At 43.8% G+C, this 26,364-nt stretch overlaps 1 protein-coding gene across 1 annotated transcript in view; it reads left to right on the plus strand.

Annotated features, from left to right (window-relative positions):
• The first annotated feature begins 10,283 nt into the window (after positions 1-10,283).
• Positions 10,284-26,364, plus strand: part of Cfap58 (cilia and flagella associated protein 58) — a 94,746-nt gene continuing 78,665 nt past the window's right edge. Inside the window, exons 1-6 of the mRNA XM_028776423.1 lie at positions 10,284-10,408; positions 13,600-13,881; positions 16,522-16,670; positions 20,405-20,561; positions 21,522-21,716; positions 24,416-24,553. Of these exons, the coding sequence (XP_028632256.1) occupies positions 10,400-10,408; positions 13,600-13,881; positions 16,522-16,670; positions 20,405-20,561; positions 21,522-21,716; positions 24,416-24,553 (930 nt within the window). The 5' untranslated portion in view covers positions 10,284-10,399. The remainder of the gene's footprint in view (positions 10,409-13,599; positions 13,882-16,521; positions 16,671-20,404; positions 20,562-21,521; positions 21,717-24,415; positions 24,554-26,364) is intronic.

Genomic DNA, 26,364 nt, shown 5'->3' on the forward strand with positions numbered 1-26,364 from the left:
AAACGGGTGTTTGAAAAGACTTAGCTATGTGTGTTTTGTTCATTTTGGTTTTGCTTTGATTTTCTTCTTTTTGTTTTTAGGTTTCCTTTTCTTTTTGGGAGAAGCTGCTGATGTGACTTGCTTGATGATTTTGGCATCACGTGTTCTAGATTAGAGTGAGTTATGACAATATTCCTCTTCTGTTTTTCTTATTATTTTTAATTTTTGTTATATATTTTGGTTTCATATATTAATTCACATCCTACCCCTATTCCTACCCCCCCAACTGCTCCCAGACCCCACCAGTGTATCTTCCTTCAGACTCCATGCTTCCTCTTCCTCCTTTCCTTTCTCTTCTTTGTAGCCCATGGATGGAATCCACGTAGTACTGCCTGTACACGCATGCATACAGCCATCCACTGAAGCTTGGGCAACCTGCCATGGGCCACAGAGCTGAAGAACTCAGCAGCCTTCACCTGCCAAATGCTCATCAGTTAGGTGTGGGGACCCTGTGAGCCTCTCCCCTGACCACAACTGAGTGTCAACTGGCTTAATCTGGTACAGATCTGTGCAGGCAACCACAGCTACTTGCACACAAGCCCTGCCATGTTTAGAAGATAGTTTTACCTAGTCCTCTCTATAATCTTTCCATCACCCTTTCCATATGTTTTCTGACGCCTTTAAAAGGAAGAGGGGATAATATAGGTGTTGAGAGCCTTCCCTTAAAAAAAGAATTCTAGCCACCAATCAAGATCCATAATTTGAAAAAAAACTTTAAAAGAAACCACCTTTCTAGCTCTTCTGATACAGAAGTGTTCTGGTTTGTATGTGTTAATTTTCTATAACATTGTAACATAGGCTACTTGAAGCCAGGGAGAACTGATGGGTGGTTTCCATCACGATCATTCTTGGTTATGACGCATTCATATCTCTCCCTATACTTTATGTTTAAAGATGGCACAAATCAGTATGTTGGAAATTAAGAAAAACCTCCATTCCCTCATTCATTCATCCATTCATTCCACAGATAGTAAATACTCTTTACTCAACATTGTGCTAGATCTGGAATTAGATGGCAGACCCCTAGTACCTCTTTTTATACGGATAATCTCACTGGCTCACAGCCGCTCCATTCCTTACATACTGCCTATGGCTCCTGTATACTATAACAGTGATCTTTAAGCACTCCCTCTCTCCCTCCTCCCTCTCTCCCTCTCTCTGTCCCTCCTTCCCTTCCTCTTTCTTTCTGACAGGGTCTCCCTAGGTAGCCCAGACTTGCCTTAAACTCTTGGTCTTCCTGCCTCAGTCTCCACTTACCAGAACTACAGGTTTGGCCACCGTGTCCAGCTTCAGGACAGTGCATGCCTGAAACATACTAAGTGGATGGTGATATGGCTCAGTGGTAGAGTGCTTGCTTAGTATGCCCAAGGCCTTTAGTCAGATCCCTAGCATAAATAATTAATTGATTAGCTGGACAATGAAGGCATCGTAGGAACTGTCATAGTCAGGGTTTTGATTGCAGTCATGACCCAAGAGCAAGCTGGGGAGGAAAGGCTTGATTTGGCTTATACTCCACATTTCTGTTCGTCACTGAAGGAAGTCAGGACAGAATCTGAAGTGGGTGGGAACCTGGAGGCAGGAGCTGATGCAGAAGCCATGAAGTGGTGCTGCTTACTGGCTTGATCAACCTGCTTTCTTATAGAACCCAGGACCACCAGCTCAGGGGTGGTGCCACCCACAACAGGTTTGCCCTTCCCACATTGGTCAATTGAGAAAATGCTTTATAGCTGGATCTTGTGGAGGCATTTTCTCAATTGAGGTTTCTTCTTCTCTGATATCTCTAGCTTGTGTCAAGTTCATATAAAACTAGCCAGTACAGGATCCATATATGTAAAGTCCGGGAGTGTTTGAAAGTTTAACCCTTTTTAGTGGATAGTTGGAATTGAACCATCATCAAACGTCTTCATGTTTTAACTTAAAAAATGTTTATTTATTTACAGTGGGTATATTTTGTGGGGTGCCAACCTAGTCAGCCACAGACTTGGTTTGTGCGAGTCCTTCTCAGTTCAGTAAGGAGAGAGCCCACAACTTTGGCTTCTTGAGCAAGACACATGCACTTGAAAAAGCTGGCCTAACCAGTTGTGCCCGAGTCACCTCACCTGAGTGAGAACAGCTGCTGAGAAGCTAGCTGCATTCCAGACAGGTGACATGTCCTGGTTACAAGACTACTTTCTCCTCCTCTGGGTGTGGGGAGAGCTATTTTTTCAGGGTAAAAAGAAACAGCCACAGTGGCTGCTTCCTTGCTTCCGCCTTCTCCTGACCTTCCCATCTTCCCCATATATCTGACTGAGCTTCATTGCTTCCTTAGGTACCAAGCGGGGAGTTTGTCTGCGGACCCTTTGGGAACTGATGTCAGATGCTCAAAGGATGTTCTGTTAAGTTAGGTCTGCAGTGGGCTGGAAAGGAGCAGATTAAAGAAATAAAATATGCCACAGCACAGTTTTGGAGAGCACCAGCCAGCTGGGATTCGGCTCTGTCATCTAAGGTGACCAAAGAGTTGGCTGATGAATGATAACAATTTTCTGTAACACATGGGCTTTTAATCTTCCCAACAGCCTGGGGGGAAACGTTAGGCACGATGGCTGCTGCAGTTCTTACCGTGTCATCGAGGGCCCAAATGTAGTTTTAGATTCCACGGACAGTAAATCCAGCAATTTGGGAAGAATGCCTGTGTAAACAGGACCCGTGTCAGTCAGCACTTGACTTTCAGAGGGTAGATCATGGATCTAGGCAATGAAAAGTCTCTTCATTTAGCTGAGACAAATAAAGTAATATTGTTGGGGCATACAATACATCAATAGAACCCAGGAAAGCAGGTATTTCAGAGCCTGCCTGGGACCTGTTACCAGGAATGGACGAGTTGTCTCCTTCGTCAGCTCTGTGGAACCTGTGGCTCCTCCTCCCTGTTCCTTTCCATTCTAGGTGTTTTTTTGTTTGTTTGTTTTTGTTTTTGAGACAGGGTTGTTTTGTGTGTGTGTGTGTGTGTGTGTGTGTGTGTATCTCTGGCTATCCTGAAACTCACTCTGTAGACCAGGCTGGCCTTGAACTCAGAGATCCAACTGGATGCTGAGATTAAAGTTGTGTGCCACCACCACTTGGTTCTTTGTTGTTGTTTTGTTTTAATTGTTTTGAGACAAAGTTTTGCTTTGTAGGTTTGGGCAATCAGGCTATGTAGCTCAGGTTGACCCCAAACCTGTGACCCTCCTGCTCACGTTTCCCCAGAGCTAGGATTACAGACATGAACCGCCATACTTGACTTCATGTTTCCTTCTCTCCCAAGTCTGTCTTTCACTGCCTCTCTTGGCCTTGGCATGCCCAGTTTCAGGTTCCAGCTGTACTTGACTGGCAACTTGTGACTCTAGATACAAATTCCTAGGAAAATATAATAAAATCAGTCACGGGAGGCAGGTTGAGCAAGCGAGAGCATCCAGCTTCTTGGAGATCTACCTGAACTTCTCGGTAGAAGTTAATTGTCTGAAGAAGATGGTGGATTGTGTAGGCCTCTAACGGCCTGCAGGACTTCTGCGATCCACTGAAGAGTGAGTTCCTGTGGCATACAATTGCTTTGCCTTTCAGGCTGGAAAGCTGCAAGCTAGAGACTCTCCTCTTCTGGAAGTTTATTTTCTTGTCTCACTGGGCATCACTGATGAGGACAGCACTCTCCACAATAAATACTGCTATTATAGCTGTGCTATGCACACAGCCGAGCCGTCCATGGAGGACGCTGTTAAGAGGTTGTTGTATTTGGATTTAATTGAGGAGCTTTGCAGAGGAATTACAGCTTGTGCTCACATTTGAGCTATCCTGAAGAACAAATAGGTGTATCCACGGCTGTCTCTTGTCCTAGAGTTTGTGGCCACTTCTCTGCTATGCTCCCACAGTTTTTCTACCATTCACCCCTACCCTCCAATTAACAGTGTCTGCTGATTCCTGATGCGAATGGTACCTTCTTCTTTTAAAAATTATTTATTTATTTATTTATTTATTTATTTATTGCATGTGTATGCATGTGCACACATGTGCATATGTGTGCTAGAGTCCATGGAGGTCAGAGGCATCAGATCCCCCGGAGCTGGAGCTATAGGTGGATTGTGCTCCTCCTGGTAAGGGTGCTGGGAACCAAGTTTGGTCTTCTGAGAAAGCAAGTGCTCTTAAGCATTGAGCCACCTCCCAAGTCTAAGATCCTATCCCTTTTGCAGGAGGCTTTTCTCAGCGTTGTCTTAGCATATGTCCTTGCTATTTCCTATAATTTGGATCTCTTCTAGTTCCTTCCATGTCTCTATCCTTATTCTTTAAGTTTGACTTTAGTTCCCTTTCCCAGCAGCTTCCTTCACTTTCATATCTGAGAAGTCATTCACTAGCCATTCACTGGATACTTACTTACACTGCAGTGTTGCTGGATACATTGTTTGTCAGGGTTACATGCCTCACACAGCTGGGAATACACAGCTAGTCAGCTGGGAATTGGCTGTTATCTAAGAGATCAATGGGCCCATATATCAGGTTGCCTAAAAGCCTGGAATTTATTTCTTCATAATACTGGGGATTAGAAGTCTAAATTGAAGGTGTCAGCAAGTTTGCTGTCTCACGTGGACTATTTCTTGGCTTTCCTGTAACTGTGGTTGCTCTTGCTAGTATGGCTAGATTGCTTCACAACTTCAAGGGCCCCACCTCTAAATGTGATCTCGTTCAGAGCTATGAGGGGTTAGAGTGTTAACATATAATCTAGGGTGTGTGTATGTGAGAGACAATTCAGCCCATAAATCCAACACAACTGAGTACAAGCCTAGGCAAGGCTTACATGATGTTCTTTGTTTTTCTGTTGTTCAACTGCCTTGCGAGGAAGATGGGGATTAACCATTTACACAATCAGATCATCTGTTACCATCATGAGATAATCTAAGAGGCAGAACACAGGGTGTGGGAATTCTTGCCAGGGAAGAATTCACTGCGGATGTGAGATCGGAAGGAAGGATATGTTGGAATACTCTGGCTTGGGATTGGGGTGGTCCCAAATTCAAGGCAGAGAAACACTGCGAGTTCTGGGCTTTACATCTTCAAGGAACTAAGGTCAAAAGTCCAAGGCACACAGGGCCCTGCAGCCTGGCATCCTCATTCCATGCTTACTAGATCTACTTTTGACTGTTCTGAAGAAGCCTTTGGGAGTGAAGGCGGCACATGCATTTTGGTTTTCTTTGTATTCAACTGGGGAACTTTAGCACCTTTTGTATTTTTTCTTTCACCATATGCAGTATAGGGCAGGGCACATAGTAGGTGTTCAGGAAATAAGTGGAATGGGATTAGTACACTGCTCTCTTGTGTGGTCCTCCAGACTGTGAAAGGTGAGGACTCTCTGTAGAATGACGCCATCTAGTGTTCTCTTTGTTATTGCAACGACTCTGGGGGGTGGGTGGGGAGAGATGCAGAGTGACTCCAGTTCCCAGGTTAGAAAACAGGAAATAATTTTGTTCTATCATCATAAACTGAATTGTTCAAACGTCCATTCGTCCATCCATTATCCATTTTCCCACCCACATTGATGTCTGTCTGGAGCTCACACCTCTGATCTGAGCACAGCACACATCTTTCTACCCCGTGGGACCCCTGACTGACCACATTGGGATCTTTGTTTTCCCCAGATCATAAATCATGTTGTCAGAATAACAGTGTCTACATCCTTTGAGCTCCTACTGTTTTTTTTTTTTCTGTGAGCTTGGCATGCCTGAAATCTTAAAAATTTCTACTCATAACCCCAAGAAAATTTTACATGTCCCTTGTGTAAAAAAATAGGCATTCATGTCAAATATTATCTGACAATGAGTCAAAAAGAAATTAATTTTAAACATTTCTGAGGTGTACATTTAGTTTTCCATATTTTAAAGTTAAAGCAAAATTGCATGCTGGTGAGATATGCATGCTTTCTTATTTTTAGCTAATCTTGGCTAACATTTGATACTGGGCAGGATATAAAACACCTTCAGTGTTTGTCAGAGTTGATTGATATTCTGGTCTTATTAATCACCAATACAGAAAATGCCACTAACCATGCATCTGAAGTTTTTAAAATGCCGGAATTTTGTTATGAGCCACTTTGAAAATTTCTGGCAATTCTGTTCTAATCCCAAGTCAAAATTTACTTAATAATTTTTAAAAAATGAAACTCAAGTGGGCAACTCAGATAGAAATTTGAAAAACAAGACATTCTAACACAAAGATGCACTAATGCTAAGAAATGCCGGCAAGGAAATATTAAAAATTATTTCCAATAATTATATCACTATGCTACTTTGGGTGGTGGGCGCCTTTAATTTCAGCTCTCAAGGCAGAGGGAGGCAGATTTCTAGGTTGGAGGCCAGCCGGGTTTACAGAATGAGTTCCAGGACAGCCAGAGATTCACAGAGAAACCCTGCCTCAAAAAACAAACAAGCAAACAAAACAGACAGACAAAATACACTAAAAACAAAACCAAAGAGAATAGAAACCTTCCGTGTACAGTAGAAATCCTGCAATAACATATAATAATTTCGAGTCTGATAGACGTGTCTGAAGAGGAATCTTAAGGGTTCTTTGGAAAGTCAGTTGGACATTGTTTTAATGTGGCAAACACGTGAAGGAACGTTTAGCTGAAGTGGATGGACACAGGTAGGAAAGGCTAAGGCAGACTTGTGAAGGAATGTTTCACTGAAGCAGACACAGGTGAAAGGATGTTCTGCTAAAGCAAGCATGTGAAAGGACATGTGATAAAGGATTCTTTGCTAATGACACACATGTATTTGTCTGCCCACATTACATAGTTGAGCTCCATCTGTCAGAACTCCACAGAGAGAAATGCACCAAAACCCTTCTGGTGGTGTGCTACTGTTTCTTACCACTTCTCAGGATCAGGGTGATTGGTAGAGTGATGTCAGCTGAGACACAAGTATGTGCTAAAGCAAGACCCGTGGAGGACACGTGATGTCTGGAGGGTATAGATAGGACTCTATCAACAGTGACGGAGGCTGAGCTAGGCTTGCTTATAGAGCTAGCTGTGCAATGCTTGTTGGCCTCTTGTCTTTGCTGATCTTTGATTCACTGAGAGAGGCACAGTGGAGAACTTCTCCTAGCATTCCTCCTGGTCCCTCCTGCTGAGGCTGAGGCCTGGCTGTCTCTGCTAGGTTGTGCCACCTCCGCTGATTCATGTTTGCTATCCCAACTCTACCTAACTGGACTGCTGGTGTATCTGTGAAGTGTTTGTGAGTGGATCAAGCTGCCGCTGCTGACCTGTGAACTGAACTGCTGGTTTCCAGACAACACAGATGGGAGTTGCTCCAAAGAATGTTTCTAAACAGGCCTGCTTCCCCTGTATCCTTTCTTTCCCACTACTTCTGGTGGGTGGTGGGCTACAAGGGAGGTTAAAGTGTTTAAGAGCCATCATTAAAAATAGGTTTTGAAAAATTAAGGTTCCAGGTGCCTCATGCTCTGTGCTTTTGCATTTCATTGCTGCGGTGGCATGTATGGATCTTGTTCATTCAGATCCAAGGCAGCAGTGAAGTCACGTGAACAACCCAGGTAAAGCAGTGAAGTCACGTGAACAACCCAGGTAAATGCTACCAGAATGCAGTTCAGTCCCTTACATGTTTGAGGATGACTTTATTGTTCGCCGTGTGCATTTAAAAAACTTTTACAGTTGCTGAGATTTTGTGAAGCCCGTGTTCAGTTTGAGACATGTGCTTTCACACTGTGCAAGCCGGCGCACTGCTGCCTCTTTCCCAGTGCCGCGCAGACGGATTCAAGAACTGCATGCAAGAAGGTAACTTGGCGAGGCCTGTAGAACAAACTGATGGAGAAAGAACAAACAGAAGAATAAAGAGAAGGGGTGAAAGGGTAAAGAGTTAAGCATCAAAAGTTAGGACTATGGTTCCATAAAAAAATGAAGACAGCAGTTTTCGGTCTTTGATGGTAGACTCCTGTCCAGACTTCACAAAGACACAAAATGAAGAAGGAAAAGACATAGAAAAGTGGGCAAGATCCACAATATCACCACATAACCAAAATCGATGAGAATGCTTTGTAGACTTTCACTCCCCTCCCCCTCCCACTCTGTAATCTAGACGGGCCTCAATCTCCCAGTACTTCTGCCCCCATCTCTTGGAAGTGCAGCGATTATAGACATGTATTTCCATTCTCCATGTCTCTCTCCAGGAGCTTTAAAAACTATTAAAAAATTATTTTTATATGTATGATTGTTTTGCTTGTGTATATGTATGTATACCACATATACTCTGCTTCTGGTCTTTTAAAAATCATTTTATGTGCATGAGTGTTTACCCACATGTATGTCTGTGCACTGTGTACATGCCTGGTACCCTCAGGGACCAGAGGTACCAGATCCCTGTAACTGGAGTTACAGATAGTTGTGAGCTGATGTGTGGGTGCTAGAAATTGAACTGGAATTTTCTAGAAGAGCAACCAGTGTTGTTAACCTGAGCCATCTCTCCAGCCCAACTCACGCCTTTTCAAGACTAAACTAAAAGAAAAAAATATTATGGTTTAACAGTGTGTGTGTGTGTGTGTGTGTGTGTGTGCACAGGTGCACATGCTCTCGCAGAGGGGCAATGTAGAGAGTGGTTCTCCCCTTGACTCAATGGGAATTTGAAGACTATTCTTAAGTTATCTGGCTTGACACCAAGAACCTTTACACACTGAGCTACCTCACTAGCCATAGAGCCTTTAAGCAGATACAAATGGAGAATTTCTACAAGTAAAAAAGGTGATATGCAAATGAGTTTTTATCCTCTTGATTGACGTTGATTTCTAAATATTACTGTAAAAATATGTATTACTATAAAACAAAAAAACCTACTTAGGTATCCCTCAAATGAATGCTTAAACATCCGAGTAAAGAAAAGTAAATTTTTCTATGCCATTTTATTATTTTTATTCTTTTAACTTTCAATAAATAATTAAAGGGAAAAAATGTTGGCAAAGGTTATGAACAGGCAACTCACTGAAGGGCAGCCCAAAGTGGCTCATGTACATATGAAGAAACACTCAATTTCTTCAGTGGAGGAAGTGAAAGTAAGAGGAAAACGTGCCTCTCCTTCTTCCAGCCCATTGACAGAATTAGAAAATTGCCTAATTAGATGAACCAATGCTTGTATAGCCCTCGCTTGATGCTCAGTAAACGTGTTGAACCTGGGCACATACACTGTTGTGCAATACACTATAGGGTAGTGCTTGTGTGCCGAAATCTAACATTGGTGCCATTAAGTGACCGCCTTCCTCTAGATTAGTAGTACAGACTCCACCTTTGCAGTTGGAAAGCAGAGTCCACTTTCAGGCAGATTAACGTGAAAAGGTGCACGCTTTGGATAGTCACGTGGTCACAGCGTCCCAGGTTCACGAGTTTGTTAGGGAACAGAGATTTTGCATTTGTGTAGTGGGCAAAGTGGAAGGGTACATCTTAAAATAGGGACATGGAAAGGGAGAGGAGAGATTATTTTAGCCCCAGTGGCCCTTCGATGAGATTTCTGTTGCAGGACACACATAACATGTTCTAATATGATGTCCCCAGAATTCCCCTATGCACAACCTTGCTCATCAACATCCCTTTCTTGGGAATTTACATATAGGTCCAGAAAATGCGCATCAGACATCAATGGCCATGGTGGTGATTGGTGAACTGGAGGCAGCCTTGTTATTCAACCTCTGAGGAAGGAAACGACATGTGTTGGGGGCCCCAATTTAAAATGCCAAGCAGACGTCCGAAGCAATGGGCACTAGTGCAACAAAGATAGACCCTACTAGAAAAGAACACCGAGAAAAGAACATACGAGATGATTTCTAACGTCCAATAGCATAGTAAGTTAAAAAACACACGAGAAAATGAGATTGAGTTTTTAAAAAATACATATCTGAGCACACAAGCACTTATTAATAATCTTTGTAGCTGAATTTGAGGGTTAGGAATAGGGCTAGCGATAAAGAGAAAGAAATAAAACTACATTTCACGGACAAGACTGATTATCCCAGTGCACTATTCACAGTGCATTGATTGGTTTCTTCTCCTCAAGGGCACGGTTTCTTGGCTCCACCCACTTCAGGATATATCTGCTTATTTCTCTGCGGACCACTGCCCGGGTACTGACCTACGGAGCTCCGCCCCTTTCGAATATGTGTTTTGCATCAGCCACAGGGGGCGTGGCGGTTGCCAGGCGACCGAAGACGCGCCGAGCGCCGGATTTCGGCGCCGGGGCTGGCGATCAGAAAAACGTGTCGCCCTTTTAGACACTGGGGGCAGTGCACAGCCCCTTCTCCAGACTCCAGCCCAGTTTTCTAATCTCCTCGGCAGCCTTTGAGGCCGCCTCCAAAGAGCGTCAGGATGACGGAGGTCAGGAGTCAGCGCCCCTCTTGCTTTTCGCCTTTGTCCTCTCCTTGTCACCTCTCTCCCACTGGAACTCATCCTTTGTTACACTCAGTAATTCTGATCCTCCCTCACCAGCACCCTCGCTATATGCATACCCTCCTGACGCTTTTCTCCTGTGGCTCTCTCTACCATCTCTCCTCTCTCCATGAATTCTCAGACCGTGACTTGCAGTCCGAATTGCAGGCGATACCACAGAGACAATGTTATTGAAAGTGTCTCATCGTCACCTTCCTCATTAACCTGTCCACCTGTCACACTCTGATCCCCTAACACATGATCACAAGCTGTCACACTTCCATCACGGTCTTCCAGATCATTGTCATTGCCCTGTGTTCTCATTGACCCTGTGTTAACATCCCACAGCCCAGTCTCTCGCCAGTACACTTCATCTTCAGCTGCGCTGATGAGGGCTCATTTCTGCATCCTTCAGTAACCTGTCTGTCCATTAGCCCTCTCATTTATAACCTCGACAGCCCTACATCCTTGCCATCCCTTGACATGCAGAGTCCTCATTTATCCCGGTCTTACTTAAATTCTTCACTGATCTAACAAAGCATACCCCCACTTAACCTATTATATACAATTTCCAGCCAGTATCAGCTGCATAATTTGTGGGTCCCAGAGTAAAGTGAAAAGCTTTTTAAAATTACTAAGACTTTTAAGAAGTGACAGCAGAGAATTTAACCAAGGTAGAAGTCTTCTGAGTACTAAGTCTTGCATGACTGAATGGGCCCACTTCTGTGAAGCCAGCCCTGCTCCTAGCATCTCCTAGCACCACCGTGCCCCGCCCGATTGCTTTTTCTCTTCTCTATGCCTCTGCATCCCTTCTCCATCCCATCCCTCCATGCCAGGTCTCCCTTTGTAAACTCCACCTCACCCATCGTTCCTTATCCCCCGCACCGTCCCTGCTCCCAGATGCTATCACTCAGTGCCTGGGGAGACTGGGGTCACATCACCACTCCCCACAACCTAGTCTCTATCATGCCTCTTTCCATCCCGTCTTCTCTTCTCGGTCCTGCTAGCTTTCATTTATACCCTTCGTTACTCGCTTTGCTTTGTGTTTTCTCAGGTTCTTCTTGTCTCTTCTTAGTTCATTGTTCTTCACTCTCCATGAATAGGTTTTCCTCCTTACAAGCTGATGACTCGCAGATCCCAGAGCACTGCACGGCATGTGGCAGACACTCTGGGTAGAGGGATGGTGGAAGGTCACAGTTCCTCTAGCATTTCATGTTGATGTCTCTGTAAATACCCACCACCACACTTGGCCACGATGTAGAAGATCAACTGCCCATTGGTCGGAGCTAGAGGTTTTTTGTTTTTTGTTTTTCCCCACTTTGCCTTTAATAGAATACTTTTTGAAGCAACATCAGGAAAATACATCTCTTTTGTTCACAAAAGTTTCTTTAAAATGTTTCTTTGGTATTTTTTCCATTCCTGTACTAAGTTTCAGGTGTACAGGGAGAACCTGGGTGCAAACAAATAGTTCATTAGGCTGCTGATCAAGTGTTGACATCAATACCACTTTCTAGGCTAGGGCGCAGAACACTGTTGCGATGAATTTGTGTTTGTGACTCAGGTTTTGTATCAATGAGACAGAGCAACAGCAGCACCACATTTGCTTAATGGGGTTTTTCTTTCTTTGTGAGTTTGTTGAATCACGTTCTGTGCAATAACCTGCTTTTAGGAAGGAAAACTCTGTTGGGTTTTAAATAGCACTAAAGCTGTTACACCAAGTGTTACAGGCACCATGTCTATTTAAATCTCGAAAAGCCATGTTTTGCTTGCACGTCATGTGTAAGGATTTAACTAACAGTACAAGATTTCTTTTCTTTTAAACTAAGATTATATAAAGTTTCCTTATACTGGGCAAGCTATGCTTGTTGGGAGAAGAGGCAAACTAGGCTACTTATAATCTCCAGGGTGGATTAGAATTTTATTATTATTGAGATGAAAGATCATGTTGTTTGGTTTCTTTGATGAGCAGTGGGTGGCTGTCATCAAGGCCTTTTCGGTGTAGGCTATCAATAATGTGGAAAGCATAAATAAAGTGTGCAAACCATACCCACTCTTAGAAGTTCTGAGTGAGTCTTTGTGGCTGACAGAACTTGAATCCATACCTCAGCACCACATTCCACTCCCCTAGGCTGTCTCCTCTTCCCCTTGTCACAGCTCTTATGTGTGGGCATCTCAGGCACTTGCGTGGCTGTGAGCTCATCCTTGGGCACTGCCAGCTGCAGGGAATGATCTTTGCTCCAGGGCCACCTGTGAGAATCCTTTTCTTCCATCTAGTGGTCTGAGTAGCACTTCTTTCATGAAGTGTGCTTTATTCTTGAATCTGGGAGGAAGTCTCCTTTTATGTGTTCTTAAAGAACACAGAATGCCTTTTTATGGCAGAGGCTGAACTCTCTATTTCTGCTACCACAGAACATACTCCACCAGATAGTAAAACAGAAATACCCCCCGGATGGGACACTTGTTCCTCACCTCGGTTGCCTTTACGGCTCCGTCACAGAACTCCCCTATAGAAGGTGGAATAAACGGTCCTTGAATGGATGGATGCATTAGCCAAACCTTTATCCTTACTAGTGCTGCTGTGCTCTTCCTGACAAAGTACCACAGACTGGATAGCTTAAAACGGAAATATTTTGTCTCCCAGTTCTCAATACTGAAAGTTAAAAGTCAAGACGTTGGCAGGGCCATGCTCCCTTTGAGACCTTGATTAAATCTTTCCCCATCTCTTCCTAGTCTCTGGTTGTAGCCAACAATGTCTAGCCTTCCTTGGCTTGCAGCTCCAACAGTCCTAGTCAGCCTTACAGTCTCACTGTATATCTCTTCATCTTTGCTAAAATCTGCTAAGGATTCTTGTCTTATTGGACTTAAGGCTTACCTGACTTGGGTATAATCTCATATCAACTAGTTACAACACACACACACACACACACACACACACACACACACACACACGTACTATGTAAATACATCAGAGGATGAGGGAACCTTTCTGACATATAGTTTCAATATTTCTGTTAGTTGGTGGCTTTTGCTTTGTGTGTGTTCTGGGGTACCATCAGCCATGTGCATGAGGGTCTTTCATTCTGGGGCACCAGCAGTCATTTCTTGAAGTGATGGAACAGCGTCCTCACTCTTTCTTGCAGGAAAAGCCTGAAAAAGCAGTGTCGGAGGAAACTGCATTTGAAGAAATCGAGAAAGATTTTCAGGAGGTTCTCGGTGAACTTTCAGGAGACAAAAGTCTGGAAAAATTCAGGATTGAATATGAGAAGCTTCACGCCATCATGAGAAAGTCTTACGACAATGAGAAGCGTCTCATGGCCAAATGCAGAGAGCTGAATGCAGAGATTGTGGTGAACTCTGCCAAGGTGGCCACTGCCCTGAAGCTTTCTCAGGATGACCAGACCACCATCGCCTCTCTTAAGAAGGTCAGTGATCTAGAAACAGGTGAACTTGGATTTCAGACATCACTTATCCGTTATACTGACAGCTCTCTGGCTGGTAAGGCGTCAGATATTAGATAAAAATGTACAGGATGTACAGACTCACTAAGACTAGGGAAGAGTACTCTTTTACAAAGAAAGTAATTAACCCTGGCGAGGTTTACCATGCTGACAACAAATGGAGAACTTCACTACATTTTGCTCCCTACTTTCTGGAAAATAATGGCTTACCCAAAAGACTTAGTGATACAGTGCAAAGGTGGGAACCTCAGGATGTTCTCTCTGATCCAAGATGAGTACACACTTGACAGTGTGTGTGTGTGCGCATGCAGATGCATGAGTGTGTGTGCTGATGCATGTGTGTGTGCACATAGTGTGTGCATGATCATGTGTGTACTCACGTGGAGGTCAGTGACTTACCGTTATTTCTCAGACACCGTCTACCTTGTTTTTAGTAATAGGGCTTCTCATCAGCTTGGTGCTTCTATATTAGACTAGACTGGTTGGCCCCTTGTAGCGCCATGGGTCCACCTGCCTCTGCTTCCCTAGCTCTGGGATTGAAGCTTGCAGCTTGTACCTCCAGTGGAATCTGGGAGCGTAACTTTGTGCTTTTGTGGCAAGCGATTTATCCACTGAGCTATCTATCATCCTGATACCTTGTTAAAAGTTTTTTTTTTTTACATCTCTACTTTCCCTCTTGCTCCAGGAGAGATTGTTTTGTGAGTTCTCAGGGAGTTATTTTCATGACTACTTTTCTCAGTGTCCTTTGCCATGTCTCTTCATCTTCCCGAATGCTCTTGGAGGAGAGGCAGAGATTCAGTCTGGGGGATCTGGAGGAAGTCTGCCTTTGTTCCACGCTGTGGTTTTCATCCTAAAGAGTGTTGTATTTTCTTGAAGATAAAACATAAATGTTCCCTGTTGATCTCAAAGTCATAAGAGGTTGAGATATATTAATTTATAATTAAATCTCTAGCTCTGAGAAATGATTTGTGAATGTTTTAGGTATTCCCTTGAAAGCAAGCAATCAGATGTCACCCAATTCAAATTAACTTCCAAGACCAGTACAAGATAGGACTGACCCGCTTTCTTAGAAACTACTCTCCTGTAGCATGACTTTCCTCCACTGTCATTTTCTTCTTCTTGCTGGAAATGAAATATAAGGAAACTGTAATTCATTTTATAATTGGAAAAACACTTTTCATTATAAACTTTAACACTGGAAATGAAAGTCACAGACTGATGAAAATCTAATTAGTGAAATTGGTTTGGCTAAAACATTGTGCAATCATATTCTCAATTTAGATATCCTTCACTTGTTTTGCCCAGATGTGCGTATGACTACTCCAACAGGATAGAGCCCACAAATTGACATTTTGCTTTGAGTCATTAAGGGATGGGCTGTGGTTACTCAGGAGGACTCTCTGTGTGTTAGAATAGCAAACTTGAATTTGCTCTCTTCCATCCATTTTATTCCTGGTCAACATAAAAGCTAAATATTTCCATCTAAACTTTGCAGGTTTTTATTTATATAAAGGATCCAGATTTTATTTGACAAAAAACGTTTCAAGATAGTGAAGTGGTGGGACAGACTCAAGGCTGTTGCAGACAAATGCACAGGTTGTTCCTTTACAGCAGTAATACACCTTTAAGTGTGTATGTAAATAGTTTGTACTGCATTTCACAGCAGGGGGGATGTCAGGACCGGATAAGTCATAGTTCCATTTCCTGCTACGGGGTTTATTTTCCCTCATGAGCATCTGTTTCTAAGCAAACAAGCTATCCTGAGACACACGGTGAGATTGTTCTCTCCCTCAACATAAGCAGAGTGCTCACCTAACATGCATTTGATGAGGATCTGGGCGTGATCTTCTGAAGATGGAATTACTAAGATTACCGCGCACGCTCTGGTACCAGCAAGGAGAAGTGACCCTGTGCAATGTTCTAAAGCTGACCTTGCATTTCAGGCACTTGCCAGGGACCCGAGGACAAAACACACGTGTGCACACACACATATACATACAAACATACACACAAACATATGTAATGTATAATACATATATAATATGTGTGTATGTTTGTTATATTAATGTGTGTACATATGTGTGTGTATGTATATGTATATAAGTGTTTCCAAGCTGGCCTTGAGCTTGCTATGTAGCCCAGGTTGGTCTTGTACTCACAATCCTGCCTTTACCTTCCTGGTATTAGGATTACAGGCATGCGTCATCGCGCCCCACTAAAATATATTTTGTACTTAAAAAATATTAAGAAGTTCCCCTATCTATTAATTTAAGGATCGGATCTATGATCATCTCTTACAGAATAAAGCCATTTTAAATATTTGTGAAGCATATAAGCATTCATTTTAAATTTTGTAAATTTACCAATTTATCAGAAATAATCCCCCGCACAAGGAAAAACACTCCTTGAACTATGCTTGCTCTTCCCTGTTGGCTACTAACACTCAACAATTCAGTCAGGCCAAACTCTCTCATTCTGTATAATACATATCATTCTTTTCTGGTAAGTGACTGTCAATAGGGCTATTCTTTGCGGTGGTTCTTTGGGCATTTGGAATCCCCCCCCCCTTTTTTTTAATCTCACTGATATTCTCTGGCCCACCAGGAAATTGAAAAAGCCTGGAAGATGGTGGACTCGGCATATGATAAGGAGCAGAAGGCCAAGGAGACCATTCTTGCCCTGAAAGAGGAAATAGTGAACCTGACCAAACTAGTTGAGCAGGGGTCTGGACTCTCAATGGATCAGGACAGCAAGTAGGTCAAAATCTTCTTGATAGTGTGTGAACTTGCCTCTGCCCTGGCTGTGTGCAGTGACCTGGTGCAGGCTGGCCCAGTTAGCTGGGATTAAAGTCATGCGCCACCACTGCCTGACTCCTGTTTTTATTTATTTTTAAGATTTGTTTGTTTTTAAAATTTTATTTGCATAGGTGTTTTGTCTGAATGTATGTCTGTGTACCACTTACATGCCCGGTGGCCATGGAATCCAGAAGATGGCATCAGATTCCCTGGGAATGGAGGTACAGGGGGTTGTGAGCCACCACATGGGTGCTAGGAATCAAAGCCAGGTCTTCTGGAGGAGCAGCCAGTGCTCATGACCACTGAGCCATCTCTCTAGGCTCCCCACCTCTTCTTTTTAAGACCCCCTTTGTCCTCTCTAAAGCCTATGTTACATCTCTTTCTTTAGAAGAATTGCTACTACAGTTATTGAGTAAGTAGAGGTTTTAGGTTTGTCTTTCTATTATTTTAGCCTCTTACTCTTTAATTACTGACACCACACACACACACACACACACACACGCACACACTATTTATAGATGCAAGCTGCTGAGTTCACTTAGTGTTGGTTATATGTATATGTGTTTAGCGCTGACCACTCGGCATTGGATAACCTCTCAAGAGTCTTCTATCAGAAGATCGATTCTCTCAGCAACCACTGATTACCGGCTCTTTATCTAGGGGCGGGGCCTTGTGAGATTTTCCCCATCCATGATGGCATGCCTCATGGTGCAGTCATTTTTAGGTCTCATCTAGGCAGACATATTGCTGATAGTTCATGGGTACAGCTCCCTCTCATATACAGACGACACTATCTTGAGGCAGATGTCCCTGGACCTCTGACTCTTAGAATCTTTCTACCCGCTTTTCTGCAAGCTTCCTTGGCTGGTCCTTCTCTATAGAGTGGCGTTGTAGATGTGTTAACTGGGATTGGAAACCCCGTGGCCAGTTGTTCTTTGCCTTTGGACCAGCTGTGTCTTTCTGTACTGGACTCCCTCTGCTACAGACAAAGCGTGGTTGTGTAGCGAGAGCTACGCTTACCTGCAGTGTAAGGAGAAGAAGCTTGGAAGGCAGCCGTCTCCCTTAAACTTCTACAGAATGGAACGTTGGCCTCTCTGCCCCATCCCAGCACTCTCACCCGTCCTCCATGATGAATCCCCATCTTTCCTACCTGCTGAGGTTCCTGCCAGGAACTAGGATGCTCTTCCCTCTGCTACTTCTTCATCCCTTAAGGTTTGTCTTGTTGATTTGACTTCCTGTGGCTGGTGCTGCTGCCTGGCCCATACCCCCATTTTCTGCTGGCCCTGCCTACAGCAATGTGTCTCTCTCTTTAGCCATCCTTGCAACCTGGGATGTGTTTCTGAGGCATGTAGCTAGCCACCTGCTCCCATCCTTGGCTGTCTACCTATATGAAAAGGATAGAGGGCAGATTCCTTAAGATGCCATTCAAGACCTTTCAGATGTCTGCTGTAATTAGCTTCTCTAACCTCGTGCTGAGCCCTCCCTCATTCATTGCATATACCTCCATCTTTGCACAAGCACTTCCCCCCGAAGCCAAAGATGCCTCTTCTCCATTCTCCCCTCGATAAGCTCCTTTCCTCCTTTAACACCCATCTGGAACACCATCCTTACTTTGTCACAATCAGCATCCCTATCCTGGTTTCTCTCCACCTCCAGATCCCAGTGAGTAGGGAAGAGCTACTGTATCTCCTGTTCCCACAGACTCCAGCATCTACTTCTAGTGTGACCCTTGTTACATTGTATTAAAGGACTCCTTAAGATATTTCCGTGCTGGTTAGTTTTGTGCTTCATTCACGTATTCATTCATTTAATCAATTGGACACAGCTAAGTCATCTGGGAACCTCGGCTGAGAAAATGCTTCATTAGATTGCCTGTAGGCAGGTCTCTGGGGCTGTTTTCTTATTAATGATTGATGTGGGAGGGTCCAGCCCACCGTAGGCGGTATTGCCCTGGGTTGTAGAAGAAAGCAGACTGAGCAAGCCATGAGGAGCAAGCCAGTAAGCAGCACCCCTCCATAGTCTCCGTTGCAGTTTCTGTGTCCAGGATCTTGCCTTGAGATCTCACCCTGACTTCCCTTCATGATGGATTGCAACCTGAGGTGTTGCTACCCCCAAGTTGCTTTGGTCATGGTCTTTATCACAGCAACTGAAAAAAAAAACTAGAACAACATCTTTACCTACTTAAGCTTTGAGCTCCTGAAAGAAGAGAACTTTAGTAGAAGCCTTGCAAGAGTCTGTATAGCAGGGCACACAAAGTCCCTCACCAGGAACAGGTGCACTTCCTTGGGCCTCTTAACCAAATCTAATGTTGCTTGCTCAGTTTCTTGTGTTTTCTTTCTCTATTGGTCTAGTTTTGATGTCGTATGTACAGGGATTAGGGGAAGGAGTAGGAAAAACAACCATATGGTCTCTGTAATGACGGACTCATGGAAGATCCACTGACGAGCCATGTGAGGGAACTGTTGGGGACAGGAGGCATTTTAAGAAGGGGTGGAAGAGGGTGAGGAGTGTGGTGTGTGGCGCAGGTACCGCTTGGAGTCGGAGATTCAACAGTGTGCTCAGTGGAGGCTCGCTCTCTTCAAAGCAGCCTTAGAGTTGGGGTTTCATTTCTGCAGATGCGTTTGGGCATGGGTTTGCTTAAGAGACACTTAAGTCATATAGAGGATACTGGTAAAATGAGTGCTGTCAAATTCCTGTGTTTTGAGCCATCGCCTGGTGACTGTCAGCTGCAAGAATCTGCAGGGCATGGTCTTAGCTTGCTGCTGCCTCCCTTTGGGTTTACCCTGCTGCCGAAGCCCCATCAGACGCAGAACTTCACACTCAACAAGCACTAATTCCACGGGAAGTCCTGGCTAGTCAGATGGAATGGATTTTGTAACGTAGAGCTGTCTGGCTTACAATTCCAATCAATGAGTAGTGTTATAAGCTCTTCAAAGCCCGGCAGCATGCCTGGTTTTCCGGTTCGTTCTGGGGAACATTGTCTCTGGGCTGCACCCCTTGGGATACATTAATTTCTTTGGGTGAATGAGAAGAAAGCTGGTGATGCATATAATTTGGTTACATTTATGCTTTATTTTACACAGTGTTGCTGTCACCATAGCCCCCAGTGGATACATTAGATAACTAATTCCCTAAATTGACATCTCCGCAGGGCTCATTATAGGAGTTGACAATAAAGACATGGTCTTATTGTAACAGATCCAAGTAACACAGAGGTACAGGAAGAACCCAGGCTCCCAACTTTTCTACCAGAAATCCTGATTCTCAGAGATACATGATAACGTGATTAGCATCTGCCTTTTTAAAAGTGTCTGTAATACACACACACACACACACACACACTCACACACACACACACCACACACACACCACACACACACACACACACCACACAGGCATACTCGTGCACATGCATATACATATGTACACCATACACACACACATACACACATACACACACACACACACACACAGAGGAGTATACTTTACTAAAAACAAAAAAGAATTTTATTGTATTTATTATTTTTTGTCATTTCTTTTTAGCAAACACCTCACAAACAGCTCCCATTCTTGTTCCTTAAGGCATGAACAGTGTGCACCATGGACCTCCCAGGAAGCCAGACCATTGGGACAATAGGATGGACCCTGAACAAATGGCCCCTTAGTCTGACTCCTGTGTTCTTCCTGTCCAGCATCCGAGATTTACTGAAGTTCAAAGAAGAGGTGACAAAGGAGCGTGACCAGCTCTTGTCGGAAGTGGTGAAGTTGAGGGAGAACCTAGCTCTGACCATTGAAAAGCAGCAGGCAGCAGAGCGTGCCAAGGAGGAAGCGGAAATAACCATCAGTCAGGTCTGCTCACCACCTTCCGCTTCCGGAGGATGGTCTGTCCTTCCTGCCTCCTTTCCCGTCTAGTGCCTCTCTCAGATATAACACCTGATGTTCAAACCAAATGTTCTCTGTACACTTGTTTCCCTGGCTCTGTCTCTTGAGCCCGTTTTTGCCCAGGGTTCTCTCTGAGTGGTCATTAAGGCCGTGGATAGCTCTGCTTAAGATTTGGGCTTAGGTGGTGTTCCTACACCAGTCACAGAACAAGAAATCCTTCGGCCTTCTCCTTTATAATTCACAAGGTAAATCACAAGGTAAATTCTTGAGCATAAGATAACAAAAATGTCTTTTCGGGGCTGGAGAGATGGCTCAGTGGTTGGGAGCTCTGGATGCTCTTCCAGAGGTCCTGAGTTCAATTCCCAGCAACCACATGGTAGCTTGTGACCATCTGTAATGGGATCTGATGCCCTCTTCTGGCTGGCAGGTCACAAGTGTACATGACGATAGAGTATGCATGCATATGCAATAAATAAAATAAATCTTTTTTTTTAAAAAAAGAAAAGGGCTTTTCATAGATTTTGGACATCAAGATGTAACCACAGTGCTTGGCTTAACAACACCCATGATCAAGTAACACAGTTTCTTATTTCTGGTCCCCTCCTAATGCAAAGCTGGATAGCCTTCTTATATTTAATATCCTTAGGACTCTGAGCATTCTGCATTTGGTTGATATTGATAATATCATCATAATATCATTGATGAATTTGTTGCCTGCAGCTAGGGTGACCCTTCTGGTGTCAAGGTCCTGAAAACCAACACAGAACATCCCGAACTTGTGAACTCTGGGCCCAGCATGACTGTCCCACAGAGGCTGTACTGTAGAGGTACACTACAGGCCAGATGCTGCGGATGCAGGTCTTGTTGGATGGAGGCCTGCCACTGGGAGGGAGGACTCATCTCTTCTCTTTCTGCCTTTCCCCACAGTTTCAACAAGAAATTCAACATCGTCAGAATGAAGCTTCCAGGGAGTCCCGGAAGAAGGAAAAGCTGGAGAAAGAGCTCAGGCAGATCCAGTCGGACATGGACGGCAGGCAGTCAGAGATCAAGGCTATGCAACAGTACATGCACAAGAGCAAGGAGGAGCTCCAGCGGCTGGAACAGCAGCTCAAAGAGCAGAAGGTGAGTGCGGCCTCCTCTCTCCTCTCTGGCCTGTTTTACTCCCCTTCTCCCCTTCTCCTTTCCTTTCCTCTCTCCCTTCTCTCTCCCCATCTCTCCTCTTCCCCTCCCTTCCCTTCCCTTCCCCCTCTTCACTCTCCTTCTTTCTGCTAGGTTCTCATGTAGCACAGGCTGGATTCAGTATGAAGCTTGAACTTTCGATCCTCCTCACTCCCAACTCCAAGTGCTAGGATACTACTAGCACCACCACTTGCTTACTGGCAAGCACCACCACACCTAGTAAGTTCGATGCTGGGGACAGACCCGAGGCCTTCTTATGTGCTAGGCAAATCCTCTACCAACTGAACTGCAGCCCAAAGCCTACATTTTTGTGATTTCTTTTTTCCTGGAAAATAGGTACAATTCAGTGTTCATGATAGTTGCTACTTATCGGTGTAACTGGGTTTTGAATAAAAATTTTTTTGTATGCATGAATGTTTGTTTTGCTCGCATGTATGCCTGTATACCACATGTATGCCCAGTGCCCTCAGAGGCCAGAAGAGGGTGTAAGATCTAAGAATGGAGTTACGGAAAACTGTGAGCTGCCATGTGGGTTCTAGGAATCCGACTTGGATCCTCTGGAGAACAGCCTGTGCTCTATAATCACCGAGCCAGCTTCTCTCCAGTCTCGATGTTTCCAATGGGATGTTTATGAACCATTTTCTTGCTTCCGACCCCCATAGGTATTCAAAGACAGCTTTTTTTTTTCCTTCTCCTTTTTGAGTTCTGGGGACTGAGGATAGGATTTTACACATGCCAGGCACGCACTCAGCCACTGAGCTATCTCCCACCCTTCGCTTCTTTTCTTTCTTATTTTGAGACAAGGGGCCTTCTCAGGTTGCCACTTCTGGTCTTGAACTTGGCATTCTCTTCTCCTTGCTGTCAGCTAAGAACATCAAGCATTACTAATCCCCCAAAGCCCCTGTGCCTCTCCTCAGCCGCTTTACCATCTCTGGAGTTCTAAGCAAGTAAGAATTTTGCCCGAGCTTTACTGAAATGAACCACAACCTGGGCACATTCTCCTGTGTTTTGCTTTTGCCACATCCTGTTGTTTATGTAGTCACTATGTAGCTATGGACCTGTGGTGTCCAGCAGGGAAACCATCAGACCACATGTGACTTCACATTCACTAGGAACATAAAATGTGACTCCTATTTGTGTCAGGCTTGTGCTCAGTGCTCAGTGTGGCCTGTAGGGACAGCATCAGCACAGACAGATAAGCCTGACATCATCCCTTCTCGGTGCCCATGGACCATTAGTCCTCAATACTGTGGGATGAGTGAATGGATATACTGCATTCATTCCTAGCAGGTTTAAGTTTCAAGTTGAGAAAGCCATTCTTAATCTTCATGCATTTTAAATAGAGTCATGTTCCTAAATGTTCCCCCACTTGTGACTACTTAAGGCTATACAGATATTAATGCTTTTAATCAGTCTTTTCTCTCCCCTCCCCCAAGACACAGTTTAGCCCAGGCTAGCCTTGAACTTGCAATTCTTCTGACCCAGCCTTCCAAATACTGAGATTACAGATATGTATCACCCTCCTTTTTCATTCCTTAAAGAAACAATACATTTAGTTAAAGAGTCTTTTCCTAAAACTATTTCTCTCTGATGAAGTTTGTTTCTAAAGGACTTGTCAGGGCACACAATACTTTTCTACTTGAAAAGTAGATATTAGAATATATTTCTTTGTCATTTGTGCCTTATTAATTTTATATCAAGCCAGAATTCAAATGGATGATACACAGTGTGCAGTCTTCAGGAGGAGAAAAATCCACAAGGCTTCTTTAAACATAAAATTAAAAACAAAGAAAAAAACCAACTTTGCGCACCTGGGTAAAACAAAGGTTTTGTATAATAGTATCTAGGATCCATATAAAACAAGATGTCATCTCTAGCAAGGTGGCTCCATTCTGTTTCGTTCCCAGAGATAGGGAACTGGATGTCTCTGTGATTTGTTTTTGCACACAAGGAAGGTATATTTAAAGCAAGTGCCTGGTTTCCCCCTTCTTCCTTCTGCTTGTTTGTCATCCTTCACATTCTTAGCATTTCCCCAGCAGAAATAGCGTTTTCGGATAGAATCTTTTGTTGTATTAAACCACGCATGCGCGGAGCGGGCATCACTCCACCGCGCTCCCCACTTTCGACTTAAGTTGGATTAGAGGGGAATTGTCTCTGGTTAGTGTTGGGGACTCGTTCTGCTCAGGAAAATGATGGTGGCATGTTAATGCAGGATTTGCTTCTGAGGCCACAGCTTCAGAGCCCCAGAGCTGACAAAACCCATTTGCGTCTCCAGCTCATTTGCAACGATTATAGAAACTGTTGCGTATGCAAAGCCTGCCAAACGGCAAACAGACATTAAAATATTTATCCACCACCTGTGAACAAGACTTCCCAAAGGCTCTGAGAAAAAAAAAAGAAAGAAAGAAACCATGCTCACTGTGTTATTCATTAGAAGCCATTGGTTTCCTCAGTCATTTAACATTCATTATATTTGAGGGCGTGAATGCTTTCACTGGGGATAGGAAATTTTTCTGTAAGACGAAAAGGACCGACCGTGGTTGGTATCTTCTAAGGAGGTTGTGAGGCCTCCCGTGTGCATTTGGAGCCACAGTCCTCAGATTAGCAGGTATTAACCAGCTCCCTCACTCCCCACCTTTCAGATACTGAACGAGAGAGCCGCGAAGGAGGTGGAACAGTTTCAGATGCGGAACTCGAAACTCCAGCAAGAGAACGAGCAGCACACTTTGACTTGCGAGCAGCTGTCCCAGGAAAACCAGCAGAAGGCCCTGGAACTCAAAGTAAACACCGCGCGCAAGTCTGGTCCCTAGCGTTCTGTCCTCAGTCCCTGTGAATGGAGGTTTGCCTTTGCCTTTGCCATTGGAGCCCTTACAGAAGTAGCCTGCATGAGAGAGAGCCTTGCTACAGAGAGGCAGGTGCAAGCCCACAGTGATCACTTCAGGCCCGGAAACTGGGAGTCTGATGACTTCCTCTCTTACTTACAGAATTGATCGTATGTGCATGTAAATGGGTTCTCAAGCAAGCTTAGATGCTCTGCTCTGTAATTAGCCCTGCAAGGAACCAGTTGCCCAGAGCTAGAATCCACTCACCATGTGCACAATCGAGAACTCAGCTTAGAGTTTGCTGTTTGTAGGGAGAGGGTAGCGTGGGAGAGCTGCAGCATAGGCTGGCACTGTTGGGTATTCCAGCATTGTTAGAATCTTGTTTTTTTTTTTTTTTTTTAGACTACTGTTTAATACATATATTTCAAGCGGTTTTTCTCTTCTTCCTTCTCTTCATTTGACATGTAGGTCTGTATCACATGCCTTTGTGATTAACAGACAGCTCGACATTCTTCACTTCAGTTCTGAAAGGGAAATCAATATTCCCTATTTTTATTATATCTGGGTAGTGGGCATAAATAAATGGCCTACTAAGAACAGTGAATAGATGTGAATAGTGAGCCAGACCATTTTTTTGTTGGTATTATAGTCTCTTTGGAGAATCTGAAGAGGACATACACACACACACACACACACACACATCATGGATCTTGTTTTAAATGCATATCCCAAGGAAGAGATTTTTCCAGGATTTTTTGCAGTGTAATCACGGAGTCTGGATTAATGGCTATATAATTAGAACACCACAACATTGAAAAGACTTTAAGATCAGCAAACTTGAGCCTTCTAGAGTCTAAGGCAAAGAACATTTAGAAGAGTCTATAGTGAGCTGACTTGACGCTTGTTCTTTATGATGCTGTAGTAAGTTGGAGCAGACACGTGATGGCCACTTAAGTCAGAGCGATGTGTTAGCCCCTGAGGTGAAATTATAGTAAGAAAAAAAAAATTATCTCACTAATTCTGTTCTTTGATAACATGAATGAGACATTCCATGACTTTTGCTATGTCCCAAAATTAATGGAATTATGTTTCTAGCAATAACCCGGAGGTAACATGCATAGCTAAATTTCTCTCTTCCTTCTCTGGAGTTAAGGTGATTGCAGAAGAAATCTGAACTGCCTTTGTCATTATTTTCCTAAAATGGAAAATTAAAAAAAAACTTAAAAAATTATATTCTGCCTGCATTATGTGCATATCTGGTGCACTGCATGCATGTTTGATACCCACAGAAGCCAGAAGAGGATGTTGAATCCATAGGACTGGAGTTTCCATGTGGGTGCTGGGAATCAAACCTGTGGAAGAGCAGCAAGTGCTCTTAGCCACTGAGTTCTCTCTCCAGTCCTTGATATCCTGGCAATATTTCTTTAAACAGCGAATTTAATTTGAAATGAAAAAGCCCCCAAGACTGGAGAGTTCCTTTGTTACAGTTATTTTTTCCTGACATCTCTTGCCAATGTGTTAATTTGCTTATCCATGCTACTGATCCTGACCACAGGTCTGTTTGCACATCTATTGACTATCACACTCTGAGGAAGGATGACTCTTTGGTGTGTGTAACTGGGTTTCTATGACCCTGTGGGTCCAAAAGAATGTTTAAATATTTTATAGCAATTTAATAACCCTTCTCAGAGACATCACTTTGTAAGTTCATGAAAACTGCCAGTCAAATACAGCATTTGTATGCAGAACTCATATACTTGTATGCGCCT

The sequence above is a fragment of the Grammomys surdaster genome, unplaced genomic scaffold (genome assembly GCF_004785775.1).
Source record: "Grammomys surdaster isolate TR1022 unplaced genomic scaffold, NIH_TR_1.0 66, whole genome shotgun sequence".
Classification (NCBI taxonomy): Eukaryota; Metazoa; Chordata; class Mammalia; order Rodentia; family Muridae; genus Grammomys; species Grammomys surdaster.